Source organism: Pieris rapae, chromosome 16, assembly GCF_905147795.1.
Source record: "Pieris rapae chromosome 16, ilPieRapa1.1, whole genome shotgun sequence".
Taxonomy (NCBI): Eukaryota; Metazoa; Arthropoda; class Insecta; order Lepidoptera; family Pieridae; genus Pieris; species Pieris rapae.
Window position 1 is genome coordinate 8,272,765 of NC_059524.1, and position 22,220 is coordinate 8,294,984.

General features: G+C 32.7%; 1 protein-coding gene across 3 annotated transcripts in view; it reads left to right on the forward strand.

Moving 5' to 3' along the window:
- Positions 1 to 21,900, forward strand: part of LOC110994039 (ras association domain-containing protein 10) — an 89,159-nt gene extending 67,259 nt beyond the window's left edge. For all 3 annotated transcript variants that reach the window (XM_022260517.2, XM_022260518.2, XM_045631700.1), the window contains 5 exons: positions 3,473 to 3,531; positions 17,025 to 17,168; positions 17,851 to 17,975; positions 18,609 to 18,823; positions 19,971 to 21,900. In XM_022260517.2, the coding sequence (XP_022116209.2) occupies positions 17,033 to 17,168; positions 17,851 to 17,975; positions 18,609 to 18,823; positions 19,971 to 20,760 (1,266 nt within the window). In that variant the 5' untranslated portion in view covers positions 3,473 to 3,531; positions 17,025 to 17,032 and the 3' untranslated portion in view covers positions 20,761 to 21,900. The remainder of the gene's footprint in view (positions 1 to 3,472; positions 3,532 to 17,024; positions 17,169 to 17,850; positions 17,976 to 18,608; positions 18,824 to 19,970) is intronic.
- Positions 21,901 to 22,220: the final 320 nt, after the last annotated feature.

Sequence of the window (22,220 nt, forward strand, 5' to 3'; positions counted from 1 at the left end):
ATGCTTACATAGGCTTTCTTAGTTTTAAAAGAGTTTAAAGTGATAATTGCCTTAATCGCCGAACTAACGCCCAGAGAGTATAGCCAGCCAAGCACTCTCTTCAACTGTTGTATTCATTTACAACAGTTTACTATATCGCTTATATAAAGTAAAAATAAAATCCTCTATTATTTAAAGCCCGATGACATAACAGTACACGGGCCAAAATTTAAAGTTACTTATTAAAAATTATCTAATAATCAAGCCCTTTTTAATTATTGATAACTTTATAATTAAGTACTCTTTAATTTTCACTGAACACAAAAAGTGTCAAGGTGACCGACTTGTCTGAGATTAGATCTTACTCATGATAGCTATTACAAAACGGTTAACAATGTAAAATAATTGACAAACTGGACGTTGATTTATTAATACTTAATTTTAATTAACACGTTAAGAATTAGCATAATTTCGACAGCTTTTAAATTAATATTTACTATTAATTGATTGAAATTCATGTAGTATAACGTACATAATGAAATAAAGCAAGTAGTAATGAGTAAATGACTCATGTAGATAACTTCATGCATCCATGGATGTTGCTAGAAAAATACTTAGTTTTGTCTGTTTTTTTGTTGAAAGATCATTGTAGTAAAATACATATTTTTCAGGCACGTATACTGTATTTTATATATACCAATTTTGGCAGTCATTATTTAAAATATATTTTTTTATATATTAAGGGGGCAAACGGGGCGCCTTAAAAGGGAAGTAAGTCATCGCAGCCCATAGACACCAATTTTTAGCTAGACTTTATATTCACGGAGTCCGCTGTGTCCAATCCACTCCATGTCTTAGTCTCCAAAATGAAAAACTTCCAGCGCTTCCTGTCCTATGCCACTAAGTTTTTCTTTAATAATCTGTTTTTATAATGCTCTATTTAAATGTTCATTTAAAAGAGAGTCTGGTGCATCCAACGCCATTATATTGTCTTTGGTTTACCCTATGCATAAAACCATACAAAACCTCTTTTCTATAAACGAATAGAAAGCACAGACCACATTTACTAGTGGAATATAACACATTTTTACATTTTGATCGAATTATATTGTACAGGTTACCATAAGATACTGAAACTTTAGCGTACCTTAAACCAATCAGTTTGTGTAAATAACATTGATATTAGTATCTAGTAGCTATATATTAAATATATCAGACTATAATAAACATTTCGTTAAAAAAAGGTTAAGAGTTTTATGTGCATTTTTAATTATTCAACTAGACACATACATAAACATAGACATAATATTTATTACACACAGAGAAACACACAAAATCATAATATTAAAAAAAGTATGTAATAATTTTTTTCCTTATAAGTGTGTAGTGCAACTAAAGTTAAATAAAATAGACATTATTTTTACTAAATAATGTGGGATGTTATAAAATATTATAAGTCAGCGGGTAGTTTAAGTATATTTTATATCACAGATAATTGCAGAAACATAAATTATATGTTATCAGCATACCAATGCAATCTAAAAGTCATTTATCTATTCAGCACTCTGTAATAAATGGATAAATTTATCATAATTATCGTATTTGAATATTTTTGAGCTTAACTAAGTTTAAATTAATCATTTACAAGCTTAAATTAAATTCAAACCATATGGTCAGAGGTCGAATTAATTTTTACGTTAATTTAACGGTAAAATATTCAGTTATATATCTTGTTTGTGAGTGAAGTTGCATTTAATTTACGTTTTACTGCATTCATCTTGAGTAAATTGTCATTGAATTTATACATTATTTCAGTCATGTCAATTGTCAGATTCATACTCCAAATGGTCCATTGTGGCAAAAACTACAACCACATTCTCGTGGGTACAACACAGATATACATAGCCGAAAGCTTTGATGCTAGCAGAACTACCTCGCTGTATTGTGTGTGTGTGGATGCTCATGGATCGAGGAACCTCCTTGCATCACCACCACATCACACAAATTTTGTATAATTTATTATTATTATATCTAGTAGATTTTAGCTCCAATTATATTCCATTTATAATAAACTATATTAAAACCGACATTCACAAGTAAATGATAGTAAAATATGTTTTCGTAATAAGCTTTAATTAGTTTGAAGGCAGTAAAAAATGTTAAATATATCGTTTACCGTGTACTGGGCGCAAAACAGGACCATTAATAAAGTTAATTGCACTATTTATTTCATATTGAAGTTTGAGTCGTGATAACCTAGTTTTGTATGAAATTCGCACACGTTTAGTGACGCAACGTAATTGTAATGATTAATTTCGTTGTTGAGAACACTACCGGCTAGATTGAGCGTGCGTCTATCATCCCTGAGGCCGTAAGTTCGAACTCTGGTTCTGACCGGTACTAAAGGACATTAACCACTCGTCTGTGCGGTGAAAAAAAAACATCGCGAGGAAGCTGGCACGCTTTAAGCTAAAAACAATGCTGTGTTTCAGCTGATCAGCTATTTGCTTGAAAAAGCATATGCTTACGTAACAGATACCGATTTTTTTTAAATTTTATTTCTTGTTGCGAATATATACGAGATATCTTTCCTATATTGCTAAAATTATACGGAAATAATATTAGTTAGTAATTAATTATATTTAGCAAATTGTAGTATATGCTACTATTTGTATATAGCTTCAAACAAACAAACAAAAAAATCATTTATTTATGTAGGTGTATTATACACTTATGAACGTCAAAAAAAATACATTAATTGCTTCTAATTTAACATTTACTGCCAGTTCTCAAATCAAGGGCGTAGAACGGAAGAGAAGAACTGGCAATAAAGGCTTAACATAAGGTACTTTCAAATTATCTAAATAATATGACATATTTGCTGACGCTACTGTAGACCAGTAGTGGTTATGTCCTAACTAGACACTTGACGATAGTTTAACGGATTTTAGCCATTCAAATTTATTACTTACTTTTAGCGAGAACTTGCTTTACATGAACTCGTTTTAAAGTATGTACGAAATGTGCGTCTTTAAAAAACTAGCCCATGGCCGCGTCTGCATGCGTCAGCTAAAAAGTATTTTTGCTTTACTATTTATTCAATTAAAAGGATTATATATTTTTTATTTATTTAAGCCAAACTTATACAAGACTAATTGCTAATGAAGTCACAGTATATGTAACGATTACATTGTAAAAAAATATATAAATACTTGATACTTTAGTTCAAAAAATAATAACTAAAACGTACGAATTTAATCAGGAAACTCTAAACAGTAGAAATATTACAACACAAGAAGAGAGTTACACAATAAACATTGACAGTTTGACAACGTGAAAAATATTATGGGTGACTCCATACTATACATTGACTGACAACCTCGTTTAATTTAAGATTTTTTTTAAAAACCAAATCATACTTTTAAAAACTGTGATTTCTTTTAGTTTTTACTAAATAAACAATATATTACAACATATTTTTCTCTGTTTACAGGTACTTACGCGTAATCCAGGATGTTTCTTTAAGATCGTCTTAAAGTGGAAAGATTTCAAGTAAGTATTCATTTATGGAATTCAACTAAGCCGAATATACGTGAACAAACCATTTACTGTTGATTTTCTTAAAGAAATGTACTAACTTCGTACTAAACGCTAGCCGTGCGTTCTAACGCTAACTGTTATCTTGTTAATTTCTTCGTTCGGGGCCACATAACACTCAAACGGTGACATAAAATATAAAAACATTAATATTTAGACCCAAAAGTCGACATTTTTGACAAACGGTACACGCAGTAAAAAAAGCTTACTTAGCTACCAAAAAAAAAAACACATGTCAGAAGTGAAACTTCTTTCTAAATTAATTATTACTTAGGTAAAAGCCCCACTAGATGATCATGTATCAGTATATAATTACTCCATGTATTTTTATATCTTTATTCACACTGATTACGTTATGCGACAGAATTGCCATCTGAAGTTCTAAGTTACTACTAAACGAATACAGCAACCAATAGCGTGTATTTTTTCTGTCTCCCTTTCTCACAATCGGTCTCAATCATCCTTTTCTTCGACAAACGCTGCATATTTTCGTGACATTTCATTCACAAAAATGTTATCCTCATGCGCCTAAAGAAGTTTCACTTCAAAAATCAAAATATATATTTATATATGTGTGTGTACTGTCTCCCTATAGCATGTAAACTCGTAATGTATTCAATAAAACTATTCTTATTTACCAAAACGCAAAGTAGAAAAGCGCACAAACAAATTAATTTAATTTTTTACCAAGAAATGGATACATCTGCTTAACCTTTCACCAAGAAAGATCCAAAGAAAAAGTGACATCTGCAATCCAACATGCAATTATTATTCATAATAACCTAGAGCCATTTGTGTGATGAGTAAAAGGCTGCATTGAAATATGAACATGTTTTTATTAGGAGAAGTCCATAAAATGTATCAATTTGTTTTTTGATTTTATTTTGCTATTTTAGTCCTATATGGCAGTAATATTTTGTAGACACATTTTTACGTGTTTAAGTCGGACAACGAAGCACTTAAAGTATTGTCTAAGAAATTGCCAGTCAGAAAAACTATTCAAATCAAAGCCAAATCGAAGCCAACCAACAATTTGTGATCTCTCTATCATTATCCCTAACAACCACTACCCTTTTATGACCTTAAGTCACCCCAATGACACGGTATAAAAGGACAAGGGTGCGACGAAAGGGCGGCCTTTTGGGTCACCCTGATTGTCACGCAATACACACCTTAGGCGTGTAAATTTGTTTAATTGGTTTGTCTAGTCTGCATCATCGTTCTGAATGATACTCCACTCTTACCGTAAAAGTTAAAATGTATAATATATTTTTTACAAATGGTAACGCCTAGAGCGTTATGTTGCCCTGGTTTTAGATATTTTCATATTATTAGGTATTTATTAGATAGAAAGAGAACTGGCAGAGTTTCTTTCTACTACAATTTTCAATGGTAATTAGTAGTAGATTGATAAGTATTGGTAAATTATCCTATTTTTTAAGAAAACACTTTTTACCAGATTGAAGCTATGTATTAATAAACTTATAATTATTTAACATAGTAATTTAAAATTTTTCCGACGTTTCGCGTGCTTTACATCGTGCCAGGTCACGGTGACTGACGACAAAAGGTGTTGAATGTCAAAAAGTATTACAGCTGTAGAAAAAGTTACCTTATCTGTATTTATTTCCCCGGAATTGATATTGAAGATGGGAATTTGCAGAAATTGCTCACGGTGTCCTCCATTTTGCGGATTGTTAAAAACTGTTTTATTTAAATGTGTAAAAGCTATGTTAATAAAAGACAATACTAAATATTCTTTTTTTCATATATAAACAAGTTCATTTAAAGAGGGCACTGAGGAATTATCCCTGATCATTGTTATATTTAATATTAAAATATTACATAACTTAAGTAGTATAAAACAAATGAATGAAATAGTCTCTGGAAACATTTCCTACCTGAATTACAGGACACTGAAAAGTACCAGCTCCTTCTGACTTATTTTAAATGAATACAACAAAGATAAGCTTAACAAGACAATTGCTTTTAATAATTCTGTCGCATGTTATAGTTTAATCAAGATAGTACACATGCGAGCGAATGTGGCTTAGTAATGCAAAAAATGTTGATACCGTGCGACATTTTTTATGGTTTTCATGCTGTTTTCCATGGAATTTTTGCTACAATTAACCTCGAATTTGTTGTGCGGCTAAGCAAATAAAATATATCCAACCACTCCACTATAAAAAAGAGGGATTTGTTTCTTAGATAACTATTAACATTTTCGCGTTTTAACGGCATTAACGGTGAATAAAATCGACTTGCGTTAGACTGAAACAGTCGACGGTCTGTGAAAGGCGCAGGAGGCTTACTTATCTATTAGATTGACATAATAATCATGTAGCAGAAACAGAAATCTGAGGCTCAGATCTAAATTGGTTGTAAAAGTTCAAGAAAAATAAAACATTATACGACCACGAAATGTAAGCAAAGAAAATTCACTCATAAACTAAATGAACTTAAATTATTCATGTGTGTTATTTTTGACGTGTTCGAAACGTCCATTACACTAATGGTTTCCATACAAAAATAACACACAACCTTCAGAAAACATTTGAATAATCGACCCGTGTAATTTGCTTTCAAAATCTGATAGGCAGACATATTGAAGCGTTGCTATGGTTACCGAAGTAACAACAGTGTTATGACTCTTATACACGGGTTTAAGTATATTTTTACTAGTCCTTGTGAACAATTAGTTGGCGTGTCATGTTTAGTTATTATGTGTTGTGGTTAGTTATGTATATGTGTACCTTATATACTTATTTGTATAAAGAAAATCATCAAGTTGTTTAACATTTGGTAGTTGTAAGCTGTTGTTTAAATAAATTCACGTCGGCTAGATGGGATGTCTTTGATTCTATGCAAGATGAGACGGGGTGCTACTTGTGTGGACATCCGTCTCACCTCCCTCAGACAAGCATAAATACATCGCAGAGCAGGTGGAACATGGCTTCAATGACTTAAATATTAGAGACTTTCGTCCAACTTCGATTTTGTTTCCTTTAGAGTAAAGACTCTTGGGCCAGATAGTATCAGTGACCACAGAGCTGGTGTTTTCCTCGCTCAACGAATAAATATGGAGGAAATGCCAGCATTGAAGGTACCGCCACAAGAACCAAACTTTTTAATTTTTTTTATTAGCAATGTATTATTATTATTATGTATATTAAGAATATTATAAATATTCATCGTGTAAGATATACGTAAGTCTAGATGTAAGCTAAGACTTCCATATGTCAAAAATGAATTTAATTTTACATATGAGTGTCAAAATTTTCCTATAACTGAATTTGAAATGAGTTAAGAAGGTTTTTAAACAATTGCAATTGATAATTAAAATTAGAATTACTAGTATTAACAATAAAATTTACTTACAAGCATTTCTCCTTTAAACCTTTTTAAAGATTGGAATTAATTAATTCACAGAATTTAAAACCGCGTAAATATTTTTAGTAACGGTGGCAAACAATAAGCAATGGACATTTGCGGTGTACCAACTCGCAAAACTGTAAAAAATTGTGGGAACTAAGCAGTACTTATTGGAATGGAAAATTGCTTAACAGTTGTTAATTAGCGGTTTATTGCGTTGGGAATACGAACCGAAAATTTAAATACAGTCGTAGGGAAGCGTTGGCCGAATGGCTTTGTCGTGCCAATCTCTTCCCTGAGGTCGTAGGTTCGATCCGCGGTTCTGGACCAATGGACTTTCTTTTCTTTCTATGTGCTCAATTAACATTCGCTAGAACAGCGAATAAAACGTCTTGACGAAACCGATGTCTTACGCCCAAACCCAATAACCTATATTTGACCATCTGAGATAGACATCTTAATCCAAATATTGATAACAGTATGCCAATAACCAATCGACGGATTGTAATAGCTATCTGTCGATACAAGCTATCCATGGTAGGTCGGATCGGTGTATGTGGATACCTTTGAATGAAAATGAACCGAAAAAATGACCGTTCAACTGTGTCCTTTCTTAAGATTTTAAATACATATATATGTTTTAAACATAGACATGTATATTTTGGCTTGGTTATTGGGATGCAGATAGGAGATCGACCGACTGACACGGTCTGATTTTATTGTCCATTAATTATTGGGTTTGGCCGTTTAAGTACCTCTATGATATACGATTAGTTTTTTTGGGAGTTAAATAAAGTTGCATTCCAGTCATACTCGTGTTAATTAATTAATAAATTCGCGTTAATAATTTTTCTTGTAAAGGTAAAATTCAGAGTCGAGACCTACCGCTACTACTAACGTGTTGACATATGAATGTGTGTCCTCGCTAAGTATCCACTCTGAATAAGACTTTAATTTTAAGACTTGATGACTAATGAAGAACTATGCAACAACAATAGAGAAGAAACTACAGGATGCTTGGACCAAGGACTACATTGGGTCTTGGCACTGGGAGAATTCACAGGAGTTATATTACCCGTGAATTTCCTGATGCCTCAGCCCAATGTGGTCTAGAACAACGAAGACTGAAGATAGAAGACGGTTTTAAATAATTTTTTGAGAAGTCAAGTCTTTTTGCGCTGACGGAAGAAATCCCATCGCATAGATTGAAATATTTTAATTGCTACTATCATTGATTAACTCCCATGTTACATCAATGGATAAGCTTCCTGAGTTTTTAAATGTATTGCCATATCGAGAGATCTAATTTACAAGAGGTAGCGATATACAAAAACTCAGTTACAGATAGAAGTACCATTTATGCCCGCGCTTTTTTGTAACTGGTTTTAAAAATGAGAACTTTGTTTTAAAATAATATGGTTTTTAACTTTATTCATACGGTACACATACGACACAATACTAAGTTCCAAATAAGCTATTTATTACTTATTGGTAGGATAAACAGTATTTTTGTATTTCACGACTGTCAGATAGCGCTATTCGTCATGAAACGCGAAATATCTTATTAGGAACTTTTATCTTTCGAATAATTTATGTGTTGCATAGCTATTTGGTACATTATCCATACATTGTGAAACAGGCCCTAAACGTAATGGATTCAAATCTGTGCAATATAGAAAACGAATCATTTACAATCTATATTGCTATACACTATGCATGTAGTGAAATTGGGATATTGTAGTAGGAATTCTGCTTAACATCGCTCTTAATTTAGTATTTTCATCTTATAAATGACAAAAATAGAAATTTAAAAAAATATTAGCCTAAAGGCCACTAACGCTCCCAGTACCACAGGCATAGTTTCTCCTCTTACTCTCGCAGCATAGTAGTTTTCTAGACTCTTCTTTTTCTGGACTGCGGGAGAACGATAGCCTGATCTAAAAATGTACTGAAAAAGGTATGGACTAATGGATATAAAAATGATTTCTGGTTCATGGGCTGTGACAGCTGTTAACGGCTGATCCACAGTCAAGCCACAGGGCTGGCGTGTGAGTCACCGGCTTTTTAAAAATCGGTACACTCTTGAAGTCGAATTGGTTTGGAAATACTTATATGGGCAGCTTACATAGTGCGCGGCAAAAATACAAAAATGTTACTATCAAAGATAACTCACTTAACATACTTATAAAATATTATAAAATATTTTCACGCTTCTAACTTAACCCACACAAAGTCATTTAGTTGACAGCTATTCCCGCATAAGTTCGTATTGTTGTAACGTGTCTCTGTGATCCGTACATAATCACAATTCTCTTAATTACTGTTACATAGTTACTTTTTCTCAACGATTGCGTAGTTATGTCGATACTTGATAAGGAAAAGTTTTGCTTTATCAACTATTGCTATTTAAATAGTAAAACTTATCTATTAGACAGACATTTTCAGAATTTTAAGTTAATCTAGTGTGCTTTTAATTGATTTTTTTTTACTCATACATTGTAATTGCGTTGCGTAGAGATGTGTGGTCACTGTATCTTTTACAGTATTTATCATGGAGAGTGTTCAAAGGAGTTGTTGCAGCTGAGTTTCATCATCGGACGTGAAGGCAAAATACGAAATCCCACCTATTGTTATATAGCGTTTTTTTGAGGCAGTTTTTGCTGCACACCGAATCAATCAACAATGTCATGTAAATAATTTTGCGCGGATTTAAAACCTGCAAAGTAGAAATAGTCACGCAAAAATCTCCCACCCACAAACGAAAATTATTAAAGATGCTTTCAAAATATAATAATATCGGCTTACTTTGTGGTATGAGCTTTATCGAACCCTCTCAATGTCTTGCTTTTATTAAAGGTAATAAAATAATCCTGTAATCATAAGCAAACATATTTAACAATAGCTTCAAAACTTAAACGGTTTCCGTCAATCTACCTTATCTATAATAAAGATAAGACACTCACATCATTGTCTGTATCAAACAAAAACACCGGGTAATGACACATTAACTGCTGTTTGTGTGAACTAAGCGTTGTATGTTTAAGAACCTGGTTTATGAAAAGCTAAATCTTAATTTGTCATTCATGCAACATGGATACAGTATTGAAATTGTATTTTTTTTATTAGGTTGGCGCCAATGCTACAGATTATATAAAATATAGAACTCTTTCGATTGATCTTCGACCACAGAACACATCGATTAATTTAAAGATCTCCTTATTAATATTAAGAATGAGTGATTTAGTATTCTAATATGAAACAGATCTTTTGTCAGTTCACTCACATTTAAAAACGTCCGTTAATCTGTGCAGTTCTTTAATTATATTCAAATTTTGACATACAATTTTATATATTGACTATTCAAATATTCGGTTCTACTCGTATTAAACTAAAAGAATACATTATACACTTAACATCAGGTGAGCCTCTTGCTCGTCTGCCTTCCAGAAGTTTTAAATATTATAAAAGTATTTTATCCATTTAAAACGCCTTAGGTTAAACTACAGTTTAGGATACCTTTCTTAGAACTGGTATCAATTTGACCCGTGCCAAATAATATGCAATTTAGACCATTCTTGGTAGCCGTTGATGATTAATCAAACTAATCACCGAAGTGATTTGCATTTTGAGTGAGTAATTTTGAATGTCCACTTCCCTGTAGATCGATTGCAATTTTAGTAGTCTAGAATAAACACTACCTCAAGGGTATAAATGAAGTTTCTTAGAATCTCATATAGAAGAGTCTTCTTGCCTTACCTTTACCGCAAATTCTTGATGGGGATTTTATGGTAAGACTCACTAGAGCTTCGTAGGGATTTCACTTTAATCAAATTTGGTTTGAAGATAATGACGAAACGGAAAGCGCATATGGAGAGATTATGTTAATTCCGGGAATTATCACCGCAGCCGGAAGCAACATTTTTGCTCTGTGTTCGACGCAGAGTCTAGCGTCCAAGTCATATTCCTCTTGCTCTAGCAGCAGCAGTTTTCTGGACTCTTCGCGGGAGAATGATTAGAAAAGTGGTCGATTAACATAGTATAGTTTGAAAATGTATGTACTTAAAAGATGGATATAAAACTGTTTTGTAATAGTTTCATAATATGTTTAAATTTTGGCAATATATAAGCTACAAAAAACACATTTTGTATGGCAATCAAGGTTTATAATAATTTACATTCAAAGATCTTCCTACCAGGATTTTTAAAAATTGACTTATTGACTTGCGTGAAACATAGTTATTAATATTCATTTGATAACGTAATGTTTATTAATAATATATTTTAAGAATATGATGCAGCGATAAATCAATATAAGAATTGACTATGATCTGACTAGAAATGTAATTGTAAGTTCTAATGTACCTTTTAAGTCAAATTTGTACGCACTTATGTGTGGCAAAAAAGCGAGCTTTAGATTGTACCACCATAACATTGTTCTACCATATTCTTGCAAATAAATTACCATTATTATAAATAAATCTTAATACGGTATATTTTTCGTTTCCATGAACTTTTATTTCGTTTTATGATAATGATATTTAAATAGTTTATTTAAAGATATAAATTAAACTAGGCTCAACTGAAATTTTAAATGTTTTCCTTTTGCAATAATTAATACGCAAACGGATGCGAGTAAAGATGAACGAAGATTGAAAGTCATATTTTTGTTATTGTTTTGTTTGTTATCAAACACACGGTTCTCTAGTTCACCACTCTTTTATACTTCCTAGCAAAAAATTTTTAATAATAGTGAGGACTATTTTGTGCGTAGACTTGTACTATTTTAAATGGGTAAATATTATGTTATCTTGTTGCAAGTTACAAATTTTGTTGAAGTCCTAGTGGACATAGAAGGTACAAACTTTTATGAAACTTAAAGAAAAAAAGTAACCTAGATAACTCTATTTGCGTTCATATGAATATAAGTTAAAATATAAGATTGCCTTTCCTACAACTTCGATTTTGTTTCCTTTGGGGTAGACTCTACGCGTGGAACTCAAATGCACAGTACTGGCCCCAGTATGCCCCAGAGCTGGTGTATTTTCTCGCTAGAAGAATAAGTATCGCAATACAGCGAGTAAATGCTGACAGCGATAACGGTATACTGTTATAGGGACCAAACTTTTATTAATTTTTAATTGGTGTATTATTATTGTGTCGGTTACAACATTGTAAAGCTATATATTTTATTGGAGTAAAAAAACTTTAGAATATAATATAAAGTAGAAACAAACGTATAATAATGAGTTGAGGTTACTTGAGGCTTCGTTTCTGACAAATTTATATCTACTTTACAACTAGTATACTATATATCAGTCATATTATATCTGTCGAAATAATGTCAGCTGACACTCGAACCATTGCTCCCACTTTAATAGTAATGATTATGATATTACTACAGACTATCAAATAGTCTGTTAATTTGTAGATCTAATCATATTGGTGAATCAAATAAACATATCAGTTTTGATCTAATTTGACTTTGGTGTTATAAAATTATAATTGTACCGACATCTCTATTCAGAAATAGATACCATCGTATGGTTATTGTTTCTAGTATTCATCACAGAAAGCTTGAGTTCTAAGATTGGACGTAAACATATGTATTTTAAAAACCTATTATTATTCTATTTAATAACAGAAACGGCGTATCGCTTACGGCAAGTAATGATTCTAACTGCTGCGTTAAGTCGAAATTGTTCGCCGGTCTCTATGCCTGTGTGTAACAGCGTCTTTGCGTGCGCTCAACGCGCGGCGTTCCCGTCTATAATTAGGTGCCTGTGCTAAGCATGGGCTACTGATAATTCACCTATTACACATAGTGATGGGAAATGTATCGATAAATATCACAGCAATTGTTTACTGATATTTTTCTTTTATAATATCTATACTTATGTAAGTATAATAAAAAATGTTTTTAATTGTCCGTTGGGTGAACTTACAAAAGGTCTTCTGCTTGTAAATTGCTATCTGTAAGAAATAGTTTTTTTTGATAATATTTTAATTTATTACTGTTTCATGTTGTGTTGTTGTCTATGGTTGTGTGTAGTGATTGTTTTGAACGTTATATAAATGTTTAAAGTTGCCACATAAGTATAATCTGATTTCGCTTCTTTAAAAAAAATGGATGATGAAGTTTTGTTATCTTTTTGATAACAAAACAAATCAGCAGATACTTTGTATTGTTTTTAAAAATCAATTTGTTCCTTAATATAATAATTCTAGTTCTAGTATTGAAAATCATCGATACATAAGTAAGTCACTAGTGCTACCGTGGGCAATTAGGCTTAGCGTGTACACTTCATAATACTTAGCCACCGGCTATTTTGTTACATTTATATTGCGTTTATATTTCTGTTGAGTTCCGTTTAGCATCTGGCAACTAACAAATAATATATTGCAAATGACCGCGAGGAAAAATTACGCAAACAGTACGATGAAATGGGTAATATTTATTTAAAAATATAAAGAGAACTGCTTTTAATATATGTATTTGTTTGTAGATAAGGTACCTGATACACGAACATAAAAATAAATATATCGCACCGTACGTACGCAGTTATTTCATGAAAGTTCATGTACCAAAAAACTTCGCAGGCTTATTCGAAATACGGCTAATATTTTCAGTATCCCTATATATATATATATATATATATATATATATATATATATATATGATCACGAAACAGATACATTTGAGGCTTGACCTTGAAACGTTTTGTAGGTTTTTTTTTTGTTTTGAAAACCGAATTTAAACGGACTAAAAAGAAACAGTAAATAGTTGACGTGTATTTGTTTGTAGTGGGTGAGAATACAAAAAAAATATTCTATCAATACATTAAAGGAACGTAAGTATATATTTTTATTCTGAAAAATTATAGTCCTTATGTCACCTTGCCTTAGAAATTGAATCTCCCCTTGAAAGCATGACACGGCAGTGATCTTCTCTAGCAGAATTCAGGCAACAAAGCGGTGATAATATTTGCTGCGTTTTTGAAGGCACTTTGCGAGCTCGATTCAAAGCAAACACATATAAAAATCAAAAAATCAAAATCAAAATTCATTTATTCAGTCCAGATGCGACCTAAGGCATGCTTGTGAATGTCAAAAACGTTTACAAAATTCGCGAAAGAGCAAAACTACGCCATCCGTTCGCAAGACTACCAGGAGGTCTTGTTCTGAGAAGAACGGGCAAGAAACTCAGCAAGTTTATCCTCCCTTTACATACAATAATTCAAAAGAAAATGTCATAAACCACAACGTACATATCGATAAAATGTCTTTGTCTGTTATTACTATAATTCCGAAATTGTATATAGTTTTCTTTTTATTTACACTTAAATTATTACCTTCTATTCCTTGACATTTTGTACTAAATTTACTGTGTGATTCAATAATTAAATTTAGCATAACTTTATTAGCTACTGAAGAATAACGAAGTATATAGACTGACAATACACTCCTTCTTTTGTTTCTGAAAGTAAATCTAAACTTCCCCAGTGCTATCGTGTCGTGACTAACGTCCATTAGGTGTTTCCGCAAACCCCACCCCACTCCTGGCATTTGCCGCACCTTCACCGAATTTTATTTTAGCTCGTATTGATTTAATGAACTTTCAGACTTGTTTAGTTTTACGAAGGGGTAGATTAGGGGTGCCTTTGAATCGTTTATATTGTTCTATTAATAACGGTAAAAGTGCTGTATCGCGTAGAAATCACGCATATTTTCTGCTTTATTTTGGAAATTTTAGAGTTGGTACAAACGAGATAAAGTGCCACCATTGACACATGCTACACCGAATTTTATAGTTACTCAGCGGGACTTTAGGGATGGTACCTACGCTTTTTTTTAAAACCCCCTAAGTAAGATTGGAAATAGCATCTACTGTATACGGGGACATGAACTTGTACATTTTAACTCCCAAAACTACTTTACTTACCCTGTTAATATTTACTAAAATTATTTTTTTATTTTTTTGCGTCTGAGCGCTGATGACCAGCGCTGTGGAACATGTCCGCTCCATAGCATAATGCTGAGAGCCAGTTACAACCACAACGCACATTACACACTTAAAATGTATCTTAATCCTTTTTTCTTTTCATCTTCTTTTGTTATTTTTATTTTTTTTCTGTTTGTGTGTTTCGAAATTTATGTTTTATCTATCTATAATAGCGACATCCGACCTTTTTGTATGTAACTACGATGTAGTCCTCTTAGTAGCCTTGAACCTTGGAACTGTGGGGGCAAAACATATATTGATCGGGATCGGTGATGCTCATACTGTTGGAAGGTACAAAGTAAGGAACCTGGTTCAATAAATGTGTGTATTTCCTTCAAAAGCCTATATGTTTTTAATAATAGATAATGTTTTTATATAAATACATACATACACACAACATCGCCGAATTAGGTATTACTAAGTTAAATGTAATGTATTTATTGGGGTTGTCCTGTCGTAAATGTTTGAACCTTTTTGTACATAATACGTTATATAGCCAGAGTTTTCTTAAGTAGAAATCTTTACAACCAACAAATAAGTTGGCATACCGTCAATAACATCTAAACGGCAATAAAATAAGTCAATTCAGGAAAATGTCTGCATCCAATTTCGTTTTATGATCCTTTTTTGAACATTTCCTTCAATAAAACTAGATTTCCATTAAAATGCACTTATGCAAACTAGTTACGAACTGCAACTATGCAGCCCCGATTTCCTGATAATGTTCGCGTGCCTGGCGCCAACCGCCCCTAAATTGTGCAAACTTATGCAACCCCTGTTTGTTTGGTCGTTGGTTGCCTAGCAACGCATTTCTTTTGACCTATTACGTTGTTACCTTCTATTGTTTATTACGAGCGAATAGTCATTTGGAAATAAAATCAAGATTAAAGATAGTGAACAGCCTTGGCTCGTATATAGCTGGGTGCAATCCGGCTCGAAGGACTAAAATGTACGGTTTCTGAGTCTTTGGGGTGATTTTAATAATACCGGTTTTTATTTTTACTCTATATTAACAACTCGCGTACAAAAATGAAATAATGAAATTTTAATTTAATGTGACTATTGAACAGAGTGCCTACGTCTGACTGTACTCTCAGGGCGTACTCCGATGATTTAGGATATCACCAAGCTTATTAAACTAAGAAAGTCTGAGCTGTGACTTTCTTAGTCTGAGCTGTGGTTCGAACAAATATTATTTATTTATTTGTTTTCACTTTTAGTTTTGACATGTGTGATTAAATACTACTTGTTCCTTAATAATAAACTTAGTCTGTGCTCTTATTAAATATACATTTTATTTGGGTTGAAAATTGTTTTGTTCGTTAAGCGCTCCTAATAATAATTACTTTTGTTTTACAATTAAATATGATACAAAAAAAAAGTTTTAGTACCTAGGTCCTAGTACAATTCTGTGAATCTTTGTGTTTTTTATCAGATAAGAGTTTGAACCCTGGACAGAGTCTAGAATTCAAGTACAGACATTAACAGCAACTTAGCCGGCAATAGCGATTGTGATCCCGACTTAAATGTTCAGTTAATAATTTTCGCGCTACAGATATTGGTAGAACTAAACGAAATCCTTTCAACGGGTAAGCTTATTATTGGTGCAGGTCCTTAACCACTATAAGACATTATTTTGTCACTATTTTGTCTAAAAGGTCCGCTTTTGTGGGGTCATTGGTAAAGGTTACAATATTGAACTTAGGGGAGGGAAGTAATTATTTTTACTCGATATATCACACGAGTTCATCGTATATAATTAAAATAATTAGACCAGCCAAAAGTTCTGTTACAAATGGAAATGCATTTCTAAAAATGAAGTAATGTAATATTATTAAAATTTATACCTGCATATTATTTACCTTTGGCTTTTATACAGTCCTTTAATCTGTTTGGTCATTAATCTATGGATTTTTACGAACTTTTTTCAAAGGAAATTTTACCACTCCTTGCCGCTAATACCAAGCTTTTGTGTCTGAAACATGACCGAGGGCTCCATGAAGCGCAATAAAAGTTATTATACGTAACTGCACATTAAGCTTTTTATGTTATTCATTTAAGTATTACTTAACAGGTGGAAATATGGAGCCTTCCTCATCAGACTACAGCGATGAAGAGGTGGGGGTGCTAGCTCGTGGTCAGAAATTATGGGTGAGAGGGGTGCGGTCTCACACCACGTGTGCTGATATCGTCAGGGCCTTACAAGATACTCCAGAAGGTAAGAAAGATTTATCAATGATAAGAGGTTAAATACCATACACATCTTGGCTAAGAGGATTCATGTCGGGTTTGATTACTGGTCGACGTTTGGATTATAATAAAATAGCATTTATTTTCCAATTTGGTTCGAGGCCGGAATGATTTATTTTATGGCAGTAATAGTGAAATATATTTAGAGAAATAAAGGACTGTCTACTATATATTTGCGTGTTTATCCAACGAGAATGTAAGTGCTTGCACCTATTTCACCATGCCTCCTGCAGATAGAGGACTACTTTTTATTTTTTTTATTATTATTAATTACTTAGTATATAATGTGGAACATGGTGTAATGGTTGCAGCTCCTTACAAATGTTGTGTAAACCAAAAAAATTGCCGATTAAAAAGAGTGGCAGAGAGTTTATTGCCAGTTGTTCTCTTCCGTTCTACGTCCTTGAGAACAAGAACTCGCTGTAAATGTAAAATATTCATATACTTTGACGTTCATAAGTGTACATTATGTTACCTATATAGATAAATGATTTTGAATTGAATTGAACCCAGTATTTTTTATATACCTAATGAAAAGCGCCCTTGGCTATAAAAATGATAGAAATGTTTCCTATACAGTACTATATAAACGTTTCGACGTTTATGATTCGAATGCAACGACACGATATTAAATAATATTAATGTAACAGCCAGCTGCTTAAGCGAACCAGGCGAGTGGGTTCTAGCTGAGCGATGGAGGGGAGTAGAACGACCTTTACCACCAGATGTGCCGGTGCTGCATGTATTGGCTGCGTGGGGAGATGCTAGACATGAAGTAAGATTATTACATAGAACTACTTAACATTCTACCCATTTACAGATTTTAAGGGCATTAATGTCATGTTTGACAAATACCAGCATAAATAAGCAGTTGGCCTATAGACTTAAGAAGACTTATAACTCATCCCTGAAGTTGTAGGATCGATTCCCAGTTGTGCATTAATAGTCTCCGCCGTGGATTACCAACGGACTTCCCCCTTTATACGTATTTAACATTCGCTCGAACGTTGAAGGAAAACGTTGTGAGGAAACAAAAATTCAACAGCATGTGTCAGGCACAGAAGGCTGATCACCTTCTTGCCTATTAGAGTGACTAATGAATACATATATAACCTAAACAAATATGTTTATACTAAATAAATAAATCCTAGTATTAGTAATCCTACTATTTTTTGAAGTAAGTTATATCCAAGAGTACCATCTTTTATTTATTTATTAACACTTCGTTGCATACAGTAATAGTTATTCAGCATAATTATATGAAAATTCGGGCAACTGGCGTCCTTATTCCTTTCGAGCGATCTCTTCCAGGCCAAAACAGTTATAGTCAATGATATATGATATTCATGTTATGAAGGTGGCGTATTCTGTTGTTCTACTCCTGTTAATATAAGTTTACTTATAACAGGTTCGTCTATCACTTCGAAGATTATCCAGCGGTGGAGAAGATGATTCTGGGCGAGACAGTGATGCTGGAAGTCGCAGTAGGACGAGAAGACGACGGAAAGGTCATAGAGCAGCAACACCTCCACCGAGAGCTAAGAGTGAAGAGCCAGCAGCGAGACTCGTGTCTGTGATACAGCATCAGAGTAGGACGATACACCAGCAACTTGATAAGCTTAGGTAAAATTTACTTAAGTTTTTTTATAGAATAGGGGGCAAACGGGCAGGAGGCTTACCCGATGTTAAACTTGTTTGACCTGATGTTTACCTTCGAAAGAGAGCACTTATACTCTGATTTTTAATTCCGTATAATTCTGACAGCTATCATTTTTTGACATGTCAGAGATTTCAAACTCTTTGGCAGGGCACATTTTTCAATTTTAATAAGAGTCGAGAACGTCTGATGCTATATTTTATTTATTGTTGAATATATCAATTTTATTAAGTGCGATGCTCCACATTAAGTGGTTTTACGGCGAGTGATAATTAGACTTAAAAAAAGGGACTCCTTTTGATCAAAAACAGTAAAAAACGCACAAGTAAAGATAACATTTCATTTAAGTTTACTAAACCTGGAATTAAAAGGCAGTGCTTAATGCAGATAGAAATGTATTGTTCGTGATATTAAAATATTTGTTATTTATGTAAGATTAACTTTTTGTAGGTAAAAAATAAAAAATACGTAGCATTTTATTTTACTGTCTGTTTTAATGTCCTCTAATAGATCAAATTTGGTCCCTTTTTCAGAGGAGAAGAAGAAGAAACTTTTTTAGAAGCAACACATATGAAATATCATAATTCTACGGAATTAAAAATCACAGTATAGCTCCCAAATGTATAGTTTATCTTAAATGAACTAGCCTCATTACAGCCGTAAAGTCGGCTTCATTCTCTTTTTTCAATGTCTGAATCTATCATTTAAAAAACTAGCTATGTTTGGAGTATATTAATCACTTTTTAATTAATTAGTTAATTAATCACTTACATTAGTATTTTCACATTAGCTTAATCCATAATTTAAAATACCTATATTATTTCCAACCTCTGCTTTACGTATCAAGGTTTTTATTCGCATCTCTATTATTAAATAATATTTCAATTGCAGGCTTATTGCGTCTTTCAATGACAATACAAATTGTTATGGTTAATTTGAAATAAATTTATTCATGACTACAGAGTTAATATTAGTTGATGCCTATTAGGTAATTGCATGTATAATGATCAACAAACATCATTATTTAAATTAACCACAAACGAGCATTAGCCAATATACATATAAACTTGACTGCTTAGTATCGATAACAGATTAAAATATTGTTTCTTACAGGGAGCAGGAAAAACTTATCGATCAATTAGAAGACCAAACACACAAAAGTAGAATGGAAAAGCATGGAACAAATTATCTGTTGGAATCATATCTGAGAGATCTCGGGAGATGCAGTGAGGTAAATGATAGCCAAGCAGCCAATAGTGACAGCGGTGTAGGAGTCGGCAGTGGCACGCCACCTAGAAGACACACAAAACACAAATCCAGAAGAGAACGACACCTAATGAGAGAGCACTACTTTACTAAAGAACTTACAGATATCTGCCAAGTAAACTCCGAAAGATTGATCCAAACGCACACCGACACAGATTCAGAAGCATCAGCCGACGAACTAACAAAAATAAGAGAAGAAATTGAACTTCTTGAAAAGCTCGCGATTATAAACAAAAGACTACACCGCGAAGAGGAACTAGTTGTTCGATTAACAGCGAAGGTCAAACGATATACAGACGAAAACAAGGCAAATAGCTGTGAAAACGTATCACAAGTGACAATGCTGATTGACAAAATAGAGGAAGATCTTGCAAAAACAGCCCAAGAAATGCAAGATAACAATAAAGAGCTGGAAAGAACAGAAAGTGAATTGGAATATAGAACGAAATTGTTAGATGAATTAACCTTACAATTGGAGGAAGAAGAGTTACAAAATACTATTTTGGAAAGACAATTGAATGAGGCATCAAGTCGACAGCCGATAGCGTTACAAGAAAGTTACATACCTGTTTTAGATCAAAACCAGCCCGTCTTTACGTACACAGGAAACGGATATGTATTAGATACTCTTGTATGACACAACCTGTACACATAAATGTAAATAATACGTATTAGCCTTGAATCTCCTAATTTGTCTTCGATAGTGTTGGTAGCTGATAACTGGTAGGACAGTGCTTTCTTTCAACCTTTTTGGTTTTCTATATTGTCTTTATGATAAGTAAAATTATATTTACATTGCCACAATCGATGATATGTATACAATTACACTTTTACTTTAAAAATAAAAAAGTAACAGATAGGATTGAAACTTGCAGTAATATCGACACTGCGAATTATCAAAATAAAGTGTGTATTTAACTAGACGGTCAATCGACTTTTAAACTAGCCGAGTTTTTAATAGATATTTCTTCAGTCATAACAAGCCAGCTCTATCGAAGGAAAATACGAGAAATAGGCTCATTTTTTAAACGAAAATAAAAAATAAATATAAATATTCCATTCTTAATTAGTTCATGTGCATATGTATAGTATTTTGTTTTTATTCCAAAGATATATTTGAAATTACCATAAGTTAGCTTCCGCGTGATCGAAGTCCAAAATTCTCAAGAATTAGTTTTATATAAACGGTGCTAAGATTAATTGTATATAGTTAAGTTTTGTATATTTATATATTGTCCCATACCAAAAAATGTACAACAGGACCACCAATATCGATTGTAATAAGTTAGACCTAGTCAAATTGGTAATATGACAATAAGTAATAATCTACAAGTTTGTATTCATACATATAAATAAAGCTGACACAGGAATTAAAAATAACCTTTTTTTGAGGGCCGCATAAAAATGCCTTTTTAATATATATAAGTGCATTTTGGCTCTGATGTATCATATATTTTAGCATGGCAACCCAGCTGGGATCCTAATGACTTGACAGCGCGCCATGGAGATGTGTTGCAGTACAATTTATCAATCAATTATTCACTGTTACAAATTGAAATTATTAAGATATGATAAAGACCTGTCAGTAGCATCATACCACTGCCCTTCCGTGGGTTCTATGTTCATGAACCAGTCGTAATCTCTACGAGGCGTAGTCGATGTACTGGTTTTCATATTGAACCCTTAATTATTGATGCTTTATACTGAACTCCTGTTACCTTTATAATTTGTAAATATGTTAATTTTAATTATGAGAGATTAAATAAATCAAATCACACTATGAATTTTATTTAGAAAACCTTTAGAAATCTAAAAGGAAAGGATGGCGCGTTTCATATGACTGTGCCAAAAATATATGTCTTCTTTATCTTTAGCATAGCATGAACATATTTTTGTAGGGAAACTTGTTGAAATTGAAATGAAAGGCAAAATCATACTATTCCTAATTTCCATGTAAGTATATTGGTTTTATATGTATCTACTTATATACAATATTATTTTCATATATCCACAAACTTCAACGTCTTTCAAAAATGTTCTTAATAGGCAAATTTTTGAATCCTTGAATTTTCATTAAATTCAGTTATTATGCCTGGG